Source organism: Anolis carolinensis, chromosome 1 (genome assembly GCF_035594765.1).
Source record: "Anolis carolinensis isolate JA03-04 chromosome 1, rAnoCar3.1.pri, whole genome shotgun sequence".
NCBI lineage: Eukaryota > Metazoa > Chordata > Lepidosauria > Squamata > Dactyloidae > Anolis > Anolis carolinensis.
Window position 1 is genome coordinate 33,885,764 of NC_085841.1, and position 17,643 is coordinate 33,903,406.

The 17,643-nt window shown below is 36.7% G+C and overlaps 1 protein-coding gene across 10 annotated transcripts in view; it reads right to left on the bottom strand.

Annotated features, from left to right (window-relative positions):
* Positions 1-17,643, bottom strand: part of esrrg (estrogen related receptor gamma) — a 509,706-nt gene that overhangs the window by 168,219 nt on the left and 323,844 nt on the right. For 3 of the 10 annotated variants that reach the window (XM_062972129.1, XM_062972137.1, XM_062972133.1), the window contains one exon: positions 16,380-16,456. The exons of 6 other annotated variants lie outside the window; for them this stretch is intronic. In XM_062972129.1, the coding sequence (XP_062828199.1) occupies positions 16,380-16,453 (74 nt within the window). In that variant the 5' untranslated portion in view covers positions 16,454-16,456. Of the gene's footprint in view, positions 1-16,379; positions 16,457-17,643 lie in introns of those variants that run through there. One more of the 10 variants, XM_062972150.1, reaches the window with a different exon arrangement.

A 17,643-nucleotide genomic window follows, 5' to 3' on the forward strand; every position in this document is an offset into this window, starting at 1 on the left:
TTCATAACCTAGGGAGGAACGAAAATAATGGTGCATACTGTGCAATATTATTGTTGCAACTCAGATCTATCTACCATATAATTGATAAATAATATCATGAATGGCCCATGAATGCTATCAGGCCTCAACATTAAAAGCTAGCTTTTAATACAATTCTAAGTGACTGCATTTAGCTAATAAATTGTTAGAGGAAGATTAAGTAAAAAATATATAATTGTAGTTCTAACACACATTATGTCATTGTCTTATTTGTTGGGCCCCCTGCAGCTGCAAACCCCAATCAGCAAAAAGGCAGAGATTCTGAGTGTTTTAGTTCAAAACATATGGAGGGGACCAGATGTCTTATTTCTGCAATAGAATATGTAATTTTTGGAGGGAATAAATGGCCATCAATTCATTTCCAAGTTAGATTTACACCTGGCAACTAATTCATTTTTAGTTAGGTTTAACAGTTTACTTTCAGAAAATCCTTACACCCTAATTTCTGTGTTTTATCATGTTTCAAAAAGTACGAATGTGTTGAATGCATTTGACTGTACCTCATCTCTATACGAATCACCTTTCTCCCATCCTTTCTCCATGAGTCCAACTTGACATTGTAAATTTCTTGGGGCAGGGAATGCTCTTTTTTGATACAATTTGAGCGTCCCTTATCTGAAATTCCAAAATACTCCAAAATCCAAAATTGTCCACATGTGTGGTTTGGATCATGACATATTTGCTTTCTCGTGGTTTAGTATACATAAACATTGCTCTATGCACAAAATTATTTTTAAAGACTCTTCGTTATATATGAATTTACTTGTAAACTTTCAGTCCCTTTGGAACAAGTGTTTGGGTTTATTTATAATGTGCACACCTGTACCATTCAAGCACCTTTCTGTACCACATTTTTAGGTGATTTTTAGGCTGCTATAGTGACACCAATGGTACCCCAGAGTAAAAACACTGCCTGACAAGGCAGCTAATCTTATTTGCTTAACTAGCACATAGACCCATACAATGGTACATTAAAATGAAAATCATTGTGTAGCATCAGAGGAGATTATAGAAAGAAAAATCTGTTATCATATTTCAAGTTGTTGTAATAGTCGCTACAGCCTTATTGAGCTAAAAATATATTTAAAATATTTTGCATAATACTTGAAATTATTAGCTTTGGCATGGACTAACCTTAAAGCAGAGTTTTCCAAACTGTGCGCAGTGACACATTAGTGTGTTGGCTGAAGTGTGTAGGTGTGTCACAACGTAACAAAAAATTACAAAAATCTTGGAAATGTATGTTATTATCATGTAATATTATTAGAAGTATATTATCATATACTTCTAAAAATATAAATGAAAGGTTTTCATAAGATATGTAGTTTCCCCATACATTTTGTTTTTACAATTTATATATGTGTCTGTAACTCTTATAAGGGATTGGTTTAATCTCCAGTTTGCTAGTAAAATTGAACTACCGTGCTGCGAAATTATATACATCTAAAAAGTATGTCACCAACATGAAATGTTTGGAAAGCTCTGCCTTAAAAGAATCCAATCCATTCAAATTGTTTCAAGGACTACAGCTGAATTTCACTCACATCTGCAGGAAGTAATTACTACAGTTGGGTATCAAGATTCTAAGGCCTTTATTGCACAGCATTGAAGCTGGACTGTCATTTTTCATGACAGTCGCTATTGCACAATTGTATGCACATCCCGCTGCCAGTCTGCCTCCTTTCTGTGATAAATCCGCACCTCACTAGATAGGTAAAATCCGTAATCACTTTAAATCCCATAACGTTCCCATCACCTCCCTTGTACAATGGGTCCCTTCTGCTTCTGTGTTGTCAAAGTGATGTTAAGGGCAAAATTCTCCTCTCCCACTTTTCTCCCTTCCCCTTGCTATTCCCAAACTGCTTTCTGTCTATAATATATTTTACACTTATGTTTGCATTTTTTTTGTTTTTCTTAGGTGAAGTTGCTCTAAAATAAAATTTAAAAAAAATATGAAGCAATGGAAATACAAGAAGCTGAGGTTACAAGAGTATGCAGGGGTACAATCATGGGACTGCAGATTGTCAAATTTGCAAAACTGTGTGAATGAAAGAGAGGTGAAATACTAAAGATGCTCATCCCAATATGCATTTGCTATCTATGATAGTATGACTTTTGTGGAATATCAGTTTCATACAGTAAAGTCCTAAGCCTCTTTCTTCTAAAAATCTGAAACTTGGCAAAACAATGACCCTAACCCTATACATTTTCCCCCTTCTTATGGAAATTCTGCAAAAATAAAAAGATGTCAAATAAAATTAGAATAGAGTGGAGAAAGTTGAGTAATGGAAAATATTTCCGTCATGGAAATTTGGCACTTGAGCTCTCTTCATTTTCTGCATTTAAAAAACTGCATTAAAATAAAAGTTAAATATCTGTTTAAAAATTGAAAAGTTGCATTTTAAAAACATTACAAAGCTAACAATACAAAATAGGCATTTGCACAGATTTTTTAAAAAATTACGGGACTAAATTAAATTCATCCAGTATATCCTAGGCAATTTTAAATAAGATGAAAACATACTGGCAAAAACTCAGTAATTTGTTCCCACCTACAGTCAACCCATTGAATAAATGGCACTCACATAAATGCTGGTTTACTAAATCACCTTTCTTCAAGGCATAATAATAATAATAATAATAATAATAATAATAATAATAATAATAATAATAATTTAATATTTATGTTTAATATTTATAGATGACACTATAGGTTATTGGTGCTGTTCTGAGTTCAAATTGTTGTTTTATGTACTAGTGGTTTTATTTTGTATTGTATTGTGTGTTTATTTTATGCGTAGTTTTAGGCACCTTGTGCCATATGTAAACTACCCCGAGTCCCATCAGGGAGATGGAGGCGGGGTACAAAAATAAAGTTATAATAATAATAATAATAATAATAATAATAATAATAATAATAATAATACCCGCCTCTCCTCACATCTCAAGACAGGAGACAACACAGTAAAAACACAGTTCATTGAATTCACCCACTTCACAGCATATTATTATATTATTTTATTTTATTTATATCCCACCTAGCTTCTGTCATGGCAGTACTTAAAACAAAATAAAACAAAACATCTGATGACAAAAGAGTTTAGAAACAAATTAATATGCTCCCCTACAAAACAGTACTAATTTCAAGCAGTTTAAAAGCAGAACATTAAGAATAAAAACACACAAATTACTCACCTCATTAAAAGACCTACTGTATTTATGTGGATTTAATGTTCACCTTTTCTGGCTAAATTACCTTCCCAAAATTAGGATGCACATTGTATTCATGTAATAGGGTAATCTTAGTGCTGAGTCAAAGGAAAAGGGGAAGCTACTTCAGGAGCACCTGGAGGTCCAATTTGAGGGACGTCATCTCTAATTTAATAACCATGGCTCAATGCTATGAAGTGCTGAGATTTGTAATTTGGTAAGACATCAACATTCTTTGGTAGCCCTCATGACCCCATAGCATTGAACCAGGGAAGTTACAGTGGATTTATTGTACAGCATAGATGCACCCCAAGGTTTTCTTTCCCATTGCTGAAAGCTTTGAAGTTCTAACACTTAGGTTTCTAAAGAAGGAATTGTAAGCATGCAGCTACTGTAATGCATACTTTTGGCCAAATTACAAAGAGTACACTTTTTGCCACTGTGCATTACATTAGCCAGAAAATCCATGGTTTTCAAAATTGAGGTGTGCATTAGATGCGATGGCACATTCGATTTGAGTCAATAAGTGTGCTTCATTTTGTTTGCCTGCTCAACAGGTAAAGCAAACTGACCTCTTAAACAAAAGAAATAAAACTAGAGTACAGTCTAACTTCAAAACGTAAAATGTATTAGTGAAGATCCAGCATGGCATAGTTATTTGAATGTTGGACTATGACTCTGGAAACCAGGTTCAGAACGGAAACCCACTGGTTGACTGTGGACATGTCACACTCTCATCCTTAGAAGGAGGCAAAACCAAACTCCCTTTAGACAAATGTTACTAAGAAGATCCACGGTGCAGATGTTTGTAGGTTTGACAACCATGGTGAGGTAAAAGTGGAAATAAAAATATTTTTCTTGCACTGGATAATGTGATGAAATACAACGAATGTCTCAAAATGGTATATGCTGTCTAAAGCTTCAGTACTTATAAACTCTTGGTTAACAAAGGACATCCAAAGCTCTTTCAAAGGGAAATATTTTATTTCTGCTAAATTAATGCCTCTAAGCATTAGATTTCATCAGCCACGCTTAAAGCTAAAAGTCCCCAAAGATTCTTCTCCTGAAAATAGACTATATATCTAAATCGAGATAAAACTCATTGGCTTGTAATCTTCACAATCATCTATACATCTAAATCTATATGCAAATCAAATGCTCTCATGCATTAACGCATTCCAAAGCACTCAGGAGTGAAAGAGGCTCACTGCCTCCCTTAGCCCTCCTCTCGCAGCCCCCGCCTTCGATTTCTTTTCTTTATTTACACTAGAGGTACCTAAATAATTCACACTGCCTCCTTTTCAGGCTGAACATTCTTCTGTTGAAGCTCGCAATGAGCAATTGCAGGAACCAGATGGACACATGAATGCAGCAGGTGGGACAGATGGCAGACCGCCCTGTCTGACGCTGGCTGCCTTGGCTTGCACTGCTTTTTCCTTCCAGGTACATTATCATCAGTGTAGCAGAAAGTGGTATGCAAGAAAGGGGGAAGGGGAGGAGAGAGAATCTATGTACAAAACCACGGGAGTCGGTTAAATAAATGGCCAGCTGCTCATTGGCATTTTCTAACCAAACAATTCCCCTCCCCCCTCCCAATCTTCTCAAAGAGATTCCCACCCACCTCATATACTTTTAAAGGCTTACAATTTGGAAACATAGGTCTGATAGAATAAGGAAATAAATAAGAGACCTTCAGAGAAAAGGGAAACATCTGATGCTTTGCAAAGAAAGAAACAAAAAACAATCTGTACCGTGGTTTCCAATTCTGAAATACATTTATCCATTTGCAAACCATTCTGCATTCTGTGATGCCTACTGATCAGTTCAAGAACTGTTCTGGGTTTCTGCCTGAAGCCACGTTGTTTGGTACATGCAGCCTTTACATCCCTATTTCAATAACTGTTTTAGGTGACTTCGAGGAACATATACAATGGGAAAGTTATTATAGCAGAAATTTGGATATTTAAAATCAAGTGGAACCAATAGAAGAAAAAATAGATACAAATTCTTTCTTCATATAATGGAAAATAAATAATAGGGCCACATTGGAACTGACCCTTGTAGACTGAGAAGTGGAAGAAGATTGGTGACATTTTAAAACCCTTTTAACAGTACACTCAGGATGCTTCCAGACAGGGGGGAAAACCATGATGAAGCAGGTTTTAAAAACTCACTTTGGCATAAGTTTTTGTCCCCACACCTCCCCCCAAAACCCAGCCTTTCCCTGGGAGTGTCTAGAGGGCACCCAGACACCCAAAAGCCCTTAAAAGAAGAAATACCTTCCCCAGACACCATTAAGGTATTGCTCTTTACCCCCCTCCCCACATCTTGGTGCATCATTTCTTCATGCCAGGCAAACTCCAGCAGTACCTCAATGGCAGCCAGGTAAGTTATTTTCTCTTTCAAGGGTTTTTGGTGGGTTTTGGGGGGAGGGGAGGGCACCATCTCACTCCTCCAGGCTTTTAGAAACCTAAAGAAGTGAGATGACTCTGGGGACTGACCCACGGGTAGTCCCAGGACTACCTGTTTTGTCCCAAATTAATTCACTTTTACCTGACGTGTCGTTTGGTTACATTTTCCAATCCCTGATTTGCACTATTTCCTCTATCTTGTCCCTGTGCTTGTCCCTAACGTCTTTTCCTCACATTAAGAGTGCTATATTTGTCCCTACCATAAAAAGTGTACTTTCTTCATACCAACAGTCCAGAAGTCAAAGGCCTTCATACATTTTAAGGTCTCTTTTACTAAAAATCCTAAAAATAATCTCATATCTACACATGAGAAAATGAACAAAAGTAAGCTCCACTGAGTTCATGAAAAATTACTCGAAGACAGTTTTAGATTTGTGTGTTGTCGAAGGCTTTCATGGCCGGGATCACAGGGTTGTTGTATGTTTTCCGGGCTGTATGGCCATGTTCCAGAAGTATTATCTCCTGACGTTTTGCCCACATCTATGGCAGGCATCCTGCCATAGATGTGGGCAAAACGTCAGGAGAGAATACTTCTGGAACATGGCCATACAGCCCGGAAAACATACAACAACCTAGTTTAAGTTTTCATTCAATTATGATGAGACAGCACCAACCCTCATTTTGTTTTGTCTTCTAAGGTTGAGACATCAGTATTATTATTTTGCTACTGCTGCTTTGCCTTTCTCTTGATGAGCAAGAACTATCACCAGGCTAAGCAACGTAAGTGTCTTTAGTGAGAAAATTATCTTTACATTGCAGTAGAAACTGCAGGCCTGAACAAAAGAGGGAGAGGGTTTACTCTGTTAAGGCTTAAATGAATTGCCAACAGGACTTTAAGGAAGAGTAAACTCAAACTCATTGTACTTTAAAAAAAAAAACCAATTGTGAAGCTGAGGTAAGAGAGAGAGAAAGAAAATCACTGAAATAAATCCTATTACAAATTCTTGGTGTATTTTTGACCTGGCACAAACAAGGTTCTATTTAAAATCTCGCGAGAGACAGCCTGCTCTCATAGGATTTCCAGACTGACTTTGAGGCCAGAGAGGTTAAGCAGTTTGGATAAGCTTCAGATAAGCATGCAAACTTTTATACGCTTATGAGTGCTGGTCAAGGCTCTGAACCTTTAAAAGACTGCCTGCCAATAATACTACAGCAGTAATACTGGAACCACTGAAAGAGTCGGGAAATCTTTTATCAGATCTGTAGGAGGCAGTCAGTGATAGTAACAAGTACCAGTGATTTTTGTGGACCGTGAATGCACAAAAAGAGTAGAATGATATATTTATTTAGTCAAGTGCAAGATTTGACACACAGCACTAAGGACTACAGTCACAAATATAAATCAGCAAAATAAAGTGTGCATTTTGAAGTGCTGTTGTAAGAGGCTGCTGAATTTTTGATATAGGAAACATGTATTACCAGTTGTTCAATTAACTATTTGCTATCTACTGTGGAAGCTTTTTTTTCCCCTCTACAGGTGAGATGATGAAAACTTCAGAATAAAAAACGGAATTATTTTATCTTTGTAAATACACGATCAAACATTAGTGCCAATACTTCCTCTATATATCCTAGTAAATTTGTAGACCTGTGCATGAGAACTATAAAGCTTGACTGGAGGCAAATCTACACTGACCCACTAAAATGGGGCCAATAGTCGCTGCAGAGGCAGAAAGAAGTCCGAAGTGCCTAGCAATGCCAAAGACCCTGTCCTCTCCCTGCTTCCTTCACCAATTGCCCCATCACCCCAGCCAACAGCACTACAGGTGATGGCCAACAAGTAGGACCCATATCACAGCCAAAGATGACCATGACATAGAGTAGTGGTTCTCAACATATGAGTCCCCAGGTGTTTTGGCCAGCCAGTTTACCAGGATTTCTGGGAATTGAAGGCCAAAACATCTGGGAACCCACAGGTTGAAAACCACTGATATAGATGGGAGGAAATGGTAAATGTCATCCCATGTCCATGAGCCATCTGATCTCAAGAAACATAGTGTGGCAGTAAGAATAGTTGTGACCTGTTCTGTTCCAACTGTTCAGATGGGCCCAAAGTCAGGGGATACTTCCAATTCTGGTCCAGAATTCACACTATCCCCATAATACCCTGGAACAGCTCCATGTGGTGTTTTGCCAGCACAGAGCTGATCTGGGCCTGTTCCAACCTAAGTGAATGGTATAGATGTGCTCTGGGTTCATGTGCATTTATTCTTGGGAAAATATTGTAGGATTGCAATCTAAACCTATTGCCACATTCACTAAAAATCCAAATAAACCAAATTTGCAAATGCAAATACACAGACACACATGTACAATTTATATTTTAATACAATTGGATCCCATTTTGTCATTCAAATCAAGGTACCTATATGTACTCATGTAGCCAGGAATTGAAGAATGGTTCAGTTTATAGGCACAATAATCTCCTTTAACCTGTTTTCATAAAATAATATTTAGAATTATGATAATATTTCAATGTATTGCTCAGTATAAAGCATTCTAGAAGCCAGTCTGGTTTTTTTTAAAAAAAAAAATCATAAATGTGAACAAGATATTTAAAATACAATCGACATTACCTTACCAGCTCAATGAATTTTAATTTTTAAATAGCCAATAAAAAAGAACAAATATTATTCTATAGACCACCCTGATCACTTCACATTTTTAGCACAAAGAAAACACAGGTGTAGACTTCATTCATTCTCTTACGTTTATATTCTTTATTTGAATACTAGGTATCAGTAAAATTCCCTGTGTGGTAATGATTTCTCAGGTATGCATATATGGTAATTTGCATTTTCATAAGTTTCTCAAACACATGCAATTATGTACAAATTTAAGAATTGCTTACTTTGATTGGAGGGGGGGGTGCTTCCTTGTGTAATAGAGTAATATCTCTGAATCTTTGGCTTAATATCTACACTATTAAATATACAGGTTTTCTATGTCAAAATAGCAAATGAAATGACAAACTACAGCTAACATAATATGGCAGAATGTGTCTTGAAAATGTGTAGTTGATTTCAAAGGTAACTGCTAGCAATGCTCTTACACGTGCACTGCCCAATCCTTGCCATATTTTCTTAAAATAGATGTTCAATGGGATTTATTTCCAGGAAGATGAGTTTAGAACTACAGCATTTACTTACTTAATTATTTAATAGGTTTATATAATCACTTTTCTTCCCCATGATAGCTCTCCATATTATTATTGTGATTAATGTTGTTATTGATATTGTCACTTCATTAAAAAAAACTATGGTTACTTATCCATTGTTTATAGACATATGCACGTTCATCCTCATACATACAGACACAAAAGAAAAAAAAATAAGAGAAAGTATGTGTACAGGATTTCTTAAGCTCCAGAGATTTTTCTTTAAAGGCAGTAGATGTTTCTGCTGGGTGGGAAACAATCTGTATTCTTAAATTAGCTATATTTAATCTAGATACCATAATTCACCCAAGTGCACAGCTGACTCAATTGGGGTCAGAATTTCAAAGGATCTGAAACTCAGCATCCCCTATTTTTCTCAATGAGAGCTGCAGGGTGCCCAGCAATTTTGAAAACATGACTGTTTTGTTACCAAGCAGCTAGGCAAGATAGCAGAGCAGTTTCCAAAATCTATTCACATATTCAGGGGTTCAGATAAAGTGTGTGGAGGAGGGTGGGTGAAGTTCCTGAGTTTGATAGGAAAACTAAACTAGCGTAGATATCCGTGTGCCAAGAGAAAATTATATAGAATATTTATTAAAGAAAGGTACTCTCTTTTCTTAAATATATATTAACTCAAGAGTCTAAAATTGCTCAGGTCAGATAAAAATATCAATTGGATGGTAGGGAATAAGGAAGCTGATTCAAAAATTGTCACCTTGATATTCTAGGAAAACAAAAGCAAAAACGGGGACCCTCTTATTTGTCTCTGAGGCAGCAAAATGTGGATAAATGAGAGGAATTGAGAAAGGGAAGAAGGAAGTTGGATGAGTACTAATAGGAATATATATGTTTTGTGACATATATATATATATATATATATATATATATATATATATATATTCCTATTAGTACTCAGTCAATTTAATTTCATAGAATTTTCTTTATTTAATAGTACTTTAAAGAGGCATGTTTATATAAGAAATACTGACACCAAAGTCATTTTTAGCAGTATAAGTTTTAAACATACCTATATTAAAATCAATTAATTCTTAATATTTTGCCCTTGTGTGTTTGCCCATCCCCTAGTTTGTGTCTTCAACATTGAAGAGAGTGTGGCACTTCTTAGCCTTGTTTTAATTTTATACTAGTGCCATAATTAAATTTCAATTTTTTGTCCTTACTTAAGTTTCTAACAGACCCTTTCCCCATCTGCTTTTAATGTCTGAGATAATGGAGTCATGTAACACATTTTTCAGCATGATAACATACTGTCAGGTAAATTATAAACATTTATCTAAACAGAGAGTAATGGTAATATTTCTAATATCTAAATTATTAATAAAATTATGATCATGGTGCTGATTCTTGAAATGCTGGAAACATAGCTTAGGAAATTAAAAAATAGAATTCAGAATTTAACCAGATCCATGCCTCTTTCCTATGGGCCAGGGAACAGACAAAGGTACAAGAGCAGGGTATGAGAAAGGTTACTTACTTCTCTGTAGCAGCTGAGCAGCATCATTTACATAGCCCATTGCACAGTGTTTAGTAAACAGGGTGTGCACGGTGAGTGTGTGTTTCTACTGGACAGTTCTCAAAAGGCACAGCAGAGCTACTGTTTTTAGTGCACACTTTGGGGTCAGTGTTAATCCTGTTTTATGTTGTTCACACCTGCTGCTGACTAGCAGCCTGCTGATAGTTTACGGTTTGTGCTGCTCTAAGTGCATCTCTACTAACTCCACCCAGACCATCAACAAAAGCCACTTTGCTGTACCCAAAACAAAAGACGATCCCAGGGTGTGTGGTTTTTTAAATCTAAAGTCGTAGGTAGAATGTACAGAGGTTATACAGATTTTAATCAAAAGGAATTTTCCCTTAAAATTTAAATACATCGATTTCTATGTTTCTGGAATATGTTCTGTACAAATCTTAGGAAATCAACCACTCCAGCAGAAGAATGCACTGTGTTCTATAAAGGCAGATATTTCTTGACTTGCAATAGGAAGTAGTAACCTGTCAAACATAATCAGTAACTTCCCTCATTTGCGATGGAATTTTGTGAGTATATTTTCATACAACTCAACTAGATTGGTTTTTGCTTGCGATGGTCTGAATAAATAACAAAGAATGACACCAAAAATGCAAACTCTCTTATAAATATGGATAGTTATAAATGCGCAAACCACACATAAAATCAAAATAATTTTCAGTGCCAATTAGAATGCTGATATGGGATAATAAGAATACACAACTTTCTCTACAACTCTTCCTATACATTTCCAAACATACGCACACAGAACCTAAAGCCAACCTGACTTTCATGTATAGAAACATTCATTGGTATAAAATTTACAGGTCAGAATATAATAAAGACTGAATATTTCACAGTGCAATAGTAAAGGTAAAGGTTTTCCCCTGACATTAAGTGCAGTCGTGTCCGACTCTGGGAGTTGGTGCTCATCTCCATTTCTAAGTCAAAGAGCCGGTGTTGTCCGTAGACACCTCCAAGGTCATGTGGCCGGTATAACTGCATGGAGCCTTTCTGCCGGAGCAATACCTGTTACCTTTCTGCCAGAGCAATACCTATTGATCTACTCACATTTGCATGTTTTTGAACTGCTAGGTTGGCAGAAGTTGGAGCTAACAGCAGTAGCTCACTCTGCTCACCGGATTCGAACTGCTCACCAGATTCGAACTCAGCAGTTTAACCCGCTGCGCCACCAGGGCCTCCAGTGCAATACAATGGATATTTCCTCAGAAATTCTAATTCTGTCATTCTCTCAGGAAAGTATGTATACAATTGCAACCTGTGTCTAAATTAACTACCACTGCAAAACACCAGTTCAATCATATCAAGTTTTCCTCTAGTTCCATTAAAGTCCATAGAACTTAAACAGCAGCTCTGTAAATCAAAATTACAGCTAAAACTAGCACTTTTAGTCTTCATTAGAATGAATCTTAACTATCCAAGTTTCCTCAGCCTCTGGATTTAGAGGCAGGTTTTTTTTACAGCTTTTAATGCCCACTACTCTAAAGCGCCTTTACAAACATTCAAGCATACTGTATGCACTTACACTGAAAGCTCATTTTCCATGGCTTCCTATGTTGGTGAATATGTAGAAAAGGTTCTTACAGACTGTTGACTCCATGCTTTGACATGAAAAATGCAAACTGTCAAAGAGTACTGGAACAAGGATTGCCAATAAGAGCAAATTACCTTAGAAAATTCCAACTTCAAACCTTACAGAACCTCCTTTTATTTTACAAGAACTTAGGGCCCAAATGCAACAGTGGCATGACCAGACAGACATAAATCTAAAAATTATAAAAACAAAGATTGACTAATAATTAACCTTAGCATAGAGTTTAAGCACATGGTCAGCCTCAGGATTTATGAGTAGTATCATAAACAAGTACATACGTTTTTTCACAAAAAAGTCACTCTTAGGTCCCAATCTTCCTCTCTGTTTATCATACTGAGTATTGTTCTAAGATAAAGGTAAAGGTTTTCCCTTGACATTAAGTCTAGTTGTGTCAGTCTCTGGGGGTTGGTGCTCATCTCCATTTCTAAGCCGAAGCACTGGCGTTGTCCATAGACACCTCCAAGGTCATATGGCCAGCATGACCGCATGGAGTGCCGTTACCTTCCCACTAGAGTGGTACCTATTGATCTATTCACATTTCCATATTTTCAAACTGCTAGGTTGGCAAAAGCTGGGGCCAACAGTGGGAGCTCACCCTGCTCCCCAGATTCAAACTGCCGACTTTTTGGCCGGCAAATTCAACTGCTCAGAGGTTTAACCCACTGTTTCACTGGGGGCCTGAGTATTTTTCTAAATAGTTGTAATTCTTATAAAACAACAAAGTCAACAATGGAAATAGAAAATGCTTTCCGATCCACTGAAAAGCACTCGGCAATCTACCACTAGAAACCAACTCATCTTTTGCCCATATCAAGAGTGGCTCTGACGGGAGCCTTTCCACACAACGCCCCCCCCCCCCCCCCACGGTTTTTCAATGCAGTACTTCCACATATTGTGGAAAGTTCATATCTGCAAATATTGAGGCTGGTTTCATCTCACTTACTTCCACATGGTCCCATTTTTCTGCAGTAGTTGAGCATCGACTTTGCAACTGACCGCTGGGGTTTGCATGGCTCTGCAGATTGAAGCTGTCCCACAATGGGGGATCAGATGAGCATACATCATCATCTCTGATTCAAACCTCACCACTTTAGTCTGCACAGAAGGTAGAACAGTATCTGTGCAACCTCTGCCCAATTACATTGCAGCAGAACATGCCAGTTCCTAGTCTTTGATCCCATGGTTTTATCAGGAGCCAATTGAAAGAAGCCAATGGCATTAGCAAACTTTACATCAACTCACATATAACCCTCCTCAAAAATCCTATTAAAACAAATGTTCTTAAGCGCAAATGGGTTTGACATACCCCCAATCCCTTTCATGTATAAATATATAAACAATATTGTGATTGTTGATTAAAATCCAGACCTGCAAACATGAATTGATTTCACAATCCTTTGTAACTTTCCATGCTGTAAAATATGTAAAAGGTGAGACGTTTCAAAACATGTCCATTATAATTTAATAGCCAATATTTATTGTTAAATATTAAATATTTATCCATCTCACCAACAACAGTGCCTTACCGATCATATGGTATTTGTGGTTTGTAATATATTGTTGATTCCAAGGCTGTGTTATGAGTGGCTGGCAAAACAATTGTGGTGTGTCCTGCTGCCTTCAAGTGCTGCTTCCAAATATGCCTGCTTCAGGAGGAGTTAGGGACTACTTTATGTGTTTTCCTCAGGCACGGAATTTTATTTCAGTTTGAATCTTTACACCATTACATTTTCAGTGATGCATTTTTATATTTACAGTTGACATCTTCATAGAAGAATGAAAACACTGAACAACAGTTCTAAAGTAAGTACTAAAATTATTTTACACCCAAATGGAGCTAGTTGTTTTCAGCTCAAATTTCATAAACCTTAAACCGAAGACCTTTTCTCTAAACGAAGGTCTCAAATGGAGAAAATAAACTTGCCGAGGAAATATATTTTCCTATTTGAAAAGCCTATAGAAACTAGAACAGTTGAGGCAGTTTATCAGCTTGTCAACATTTTCCTTGTAAAGTCCCCGTCTTGGTTAAAGGTACAGAACAAGGATGCCTTGATTAATCGAATAATATTGACTTAAGTAGGTAACAGTGATCTCACTGAGAGTAATCAATAAAAATCCCAAATCAATCTATGGTAGCTTGCACTACAATTTATCAACCTGGATACACCAAAGTTATCTGCATGCTTCAAGAAAAGTAGAATAGTTTTAAACCATGATGTCAGAATAGCCTCAAAATATCAAACTTATAGAATTAATAATGCTAAAGACTTTTAATATTCATAGCTTATTTTATTCATTTAGCAGAAAACCCAACAAAACTCCATGCAATCTGAGCTCCATTTTGATCACCTGACAGTTTTGCTGCCTTTCCCTTTTATATTTAATATATTTTGGAACTTGTGCATGCAAATGATTTTGTTTTTGCAAGGTGTCTGTAAAATTCTCTTTTATTAGCGCAAGAAATATGAAAGACGAGAATATAATTTTGCTGTCTAAAAACGGTAGTATCAAAATGATAAGGAGATTTAGCTTTAAATCGTAGTGATAGCAAATGAATCTCAGATCTCGCATATTAAGGGCAACGGTGAATATGTTGGATTATGAAGTGAGTACTCCTTACAAAGATTAGGACGTGCATTTAATAGAATGGAAAAGGATAAAGATGCTGAAATTTTCTGAAGAACGCTTGAAAGAAGATATATTCCACTTATCAAAAGAGCTGTTATTGTTGCCAAGGGCTCCTTTCTCAATATATTCACCTGCACTTTAGTCAAGGTAAGTCCTCCCCTTCATTACGGCATACTCACAAGCACCTACTATTCAATTTAAATGGAAAAAAGGCATGACATGTCTAAAACATTTACTTTTGCTAATGTAAAAGTGTTGGCATTTTGCTCTACTCCTGATAAGCTGGTGCCAGTGGAAGTGATTATTCTTTTCTTATTCAAAGCATATCAGCAGTCGAAAGCACTCTCAATCTTATCAGGTGTATGAACAGCACAGTTACTAAAAACAGTTTGTCCTGCTTCTCTCTCTTTCTGCCAGACTATCAGATAAACCCAACTAACTGTATTTACACACAATCAAACATAAGCTGTATCTTCGAAGAACTTTTGACTGATTTCAACATGCCACAGGTTTGCTGCTGGACATTAGTGTCACCAAAATGCCAGCAGTGTGTATCCTCAAACTACAAGCAGGAAGAAATTTATTTTAAAAAAATACCAGTAGCATTAAAGAGAAATGGGGAATGGTAGGAAAATGACAAAGATCTAAGAACTTAATTAACTACCTTGATGTAATGCCCGCACAATATTGGTAAACGGATTCTCTGAGATATCAGAGATGTGAGGGTCTACCTGCATTGCTATTAATTATCCCCTTAGTTGCCAACTCGCTTGAATGCGTGTATTTATTTGATGATTAATTAAGCACAGAAAGTAACCACTTATCCCTTTTCAGGGGCACAATGTAGTAGGGTTTTAAAACAATGACCATTCCTGCCAATAGGTTACACAATAATTTCCCTGCATGGGGTAAAAGCATTGGTATGTGAACATTTCCCCATCTCTATCTGCTGATTTCTTTTTCTGAACACCTCTGATAGAACAAAAAAAAAAAGCCGGCTCATGTTACCACCTGAGCCCATCATGTGCTTCTGCCTCAGCTCCAAGAACAAAGTGAACCATCCCCTAGATAAGTAGAAGAACAATGGCATGAATTAAGCCAAGTGTATTCTGCTATGTAATTCAGCCGATTGTTGCTTCTCCATCTGTAAAGCCCTGGTCCACATGATTAATGGGACATATGCCACTCATACTAATACACACCAGTGGCAGGGGATGTTCAACTATTGCTAATACGACTCTCCTCAACCTGCAAATACCATTGCTTAATATAATAATCAACTACCTTTAGATAGGACTTTCTTTGGATACTAGGAATTTATTCAGATACTGGAAGTATCTGAAGCCTATCTTCCATATCTTCTCCTTCTGGAGAACAATAGCATGAAACAAATGTTTCATTGTGTTTTGAATATGATTGTCCCTTCTATGTTGATGATTGCTATGAGAGTGCTTCACTAACAGAGCAATTGAACAGAAAAAAATGCATAATATGTAATAGGGGAAAACAAGTTCATTCAACTTGCCAAGCTAAACAATATCTTTTTGTTGTGAATTTGACATAGAATTTGTGATTAATCATTACATTTAACTTCACAGTGAGGTTTGCTATCATTCAGAAATAAAGGAATATTGTCAGAAGTCATCTCCTCAATATCTTTTATTTATTCCCCCTGTCTTTCCTTGAATTGATATAAACAAAAGCAAATTATTTATTTGTTGGTTCACTAACCTACATGGACCAGGCTTGCCAAAATGAATTCCTCTGGTGTATATTTCAGCCATAATACCCTTTTCATCTGACATCACCTGGGGAATATTTAAGACAAAAAAAGAACCTTTAACTTAAGGATCAAACTAAAACCTACAGCAAATCCCAAGAATTTACAAAACATAAAAGTTAACAATAACAAAAAGCATTTTATATACAGATACAGAACCAGGCTATGTTTTCTTACACCTTTATCCTTATAGGGTACATTTGTTCAAATGCCCTGAATAATCATGTTGCATTATGTAGAATATAAATATCTTACTTACTATTGTATCTACAATCCCAAAATGCTTAGGAAAAAACATCTACAGTACTGCAGATCTTTGGTTGTCCAATATTATTTCTATCAACAAACTGTGAGGAAAGGAAGGTACAGAATCCCAGGAGAAAGGAACAAAAAGCAGAAAGCAAACCATCCTGTCCCCTTCTTTCACACAATGTTCTTATCGAGTTGCATCTTTATATGGGAAGGAATTTAACTATTGCTTGGGGGGGCAGCCATTTAATGTGGCTTTTTGCCATCATACCGACTGTACATCTATATGCTTTTAAGGAGATAAAGTTTGAATTTCGGTTGTCTAGTTTCTAGCTGACTCTTTTTCCTTTTCCTTTTTGTTATGGGGGCTGAAAAGAAGCCTGCACAAATTGGCAACATGTTTTCATTCTAACTAGCCACAGCCATCAATCTCTGATCACACCTATTAAAATCTCTTTGTAGCCCACGCAAGACCTTGCGACAGCTTGACCAGTTGTTTAAGGAAAGGGCGTGTGATGGAGCAAAACTAAATCGACACATCTGTGATACTTCTGATGCCCCTCAGCATGGCTAATATTAATTTGTTTTCTTTGGCTAGGTAAGTGCTGCCAAAACACATTACGTATGGTACATAGTTCCAATCAAACTGATGAAAAGGAGATGTGCACTTTTGTCTCACTCTAAACAACATGAAAAGGCAGAGGAATAAGTGAGATAGCAGCTTGCAAACAGATAATGCTGAGAAAGGTCTACACAGATTTTTTTTTTATCATTTTCTTCCATTGTGATTCACAAGGACACTTTCTTTTCACAGCTTGTATCCAAAGATTCCATGACACAAATGGAAGGCAATTCTACTTGTGTGGAATGTTTCAGATTCCCTTGCACTATTCCTGCCCCCTTGATCTCTGACAAACCAGCTCCAGAGGGTCAATGGACTCTTCTGAGCATCTTTTTTTGGGGGGT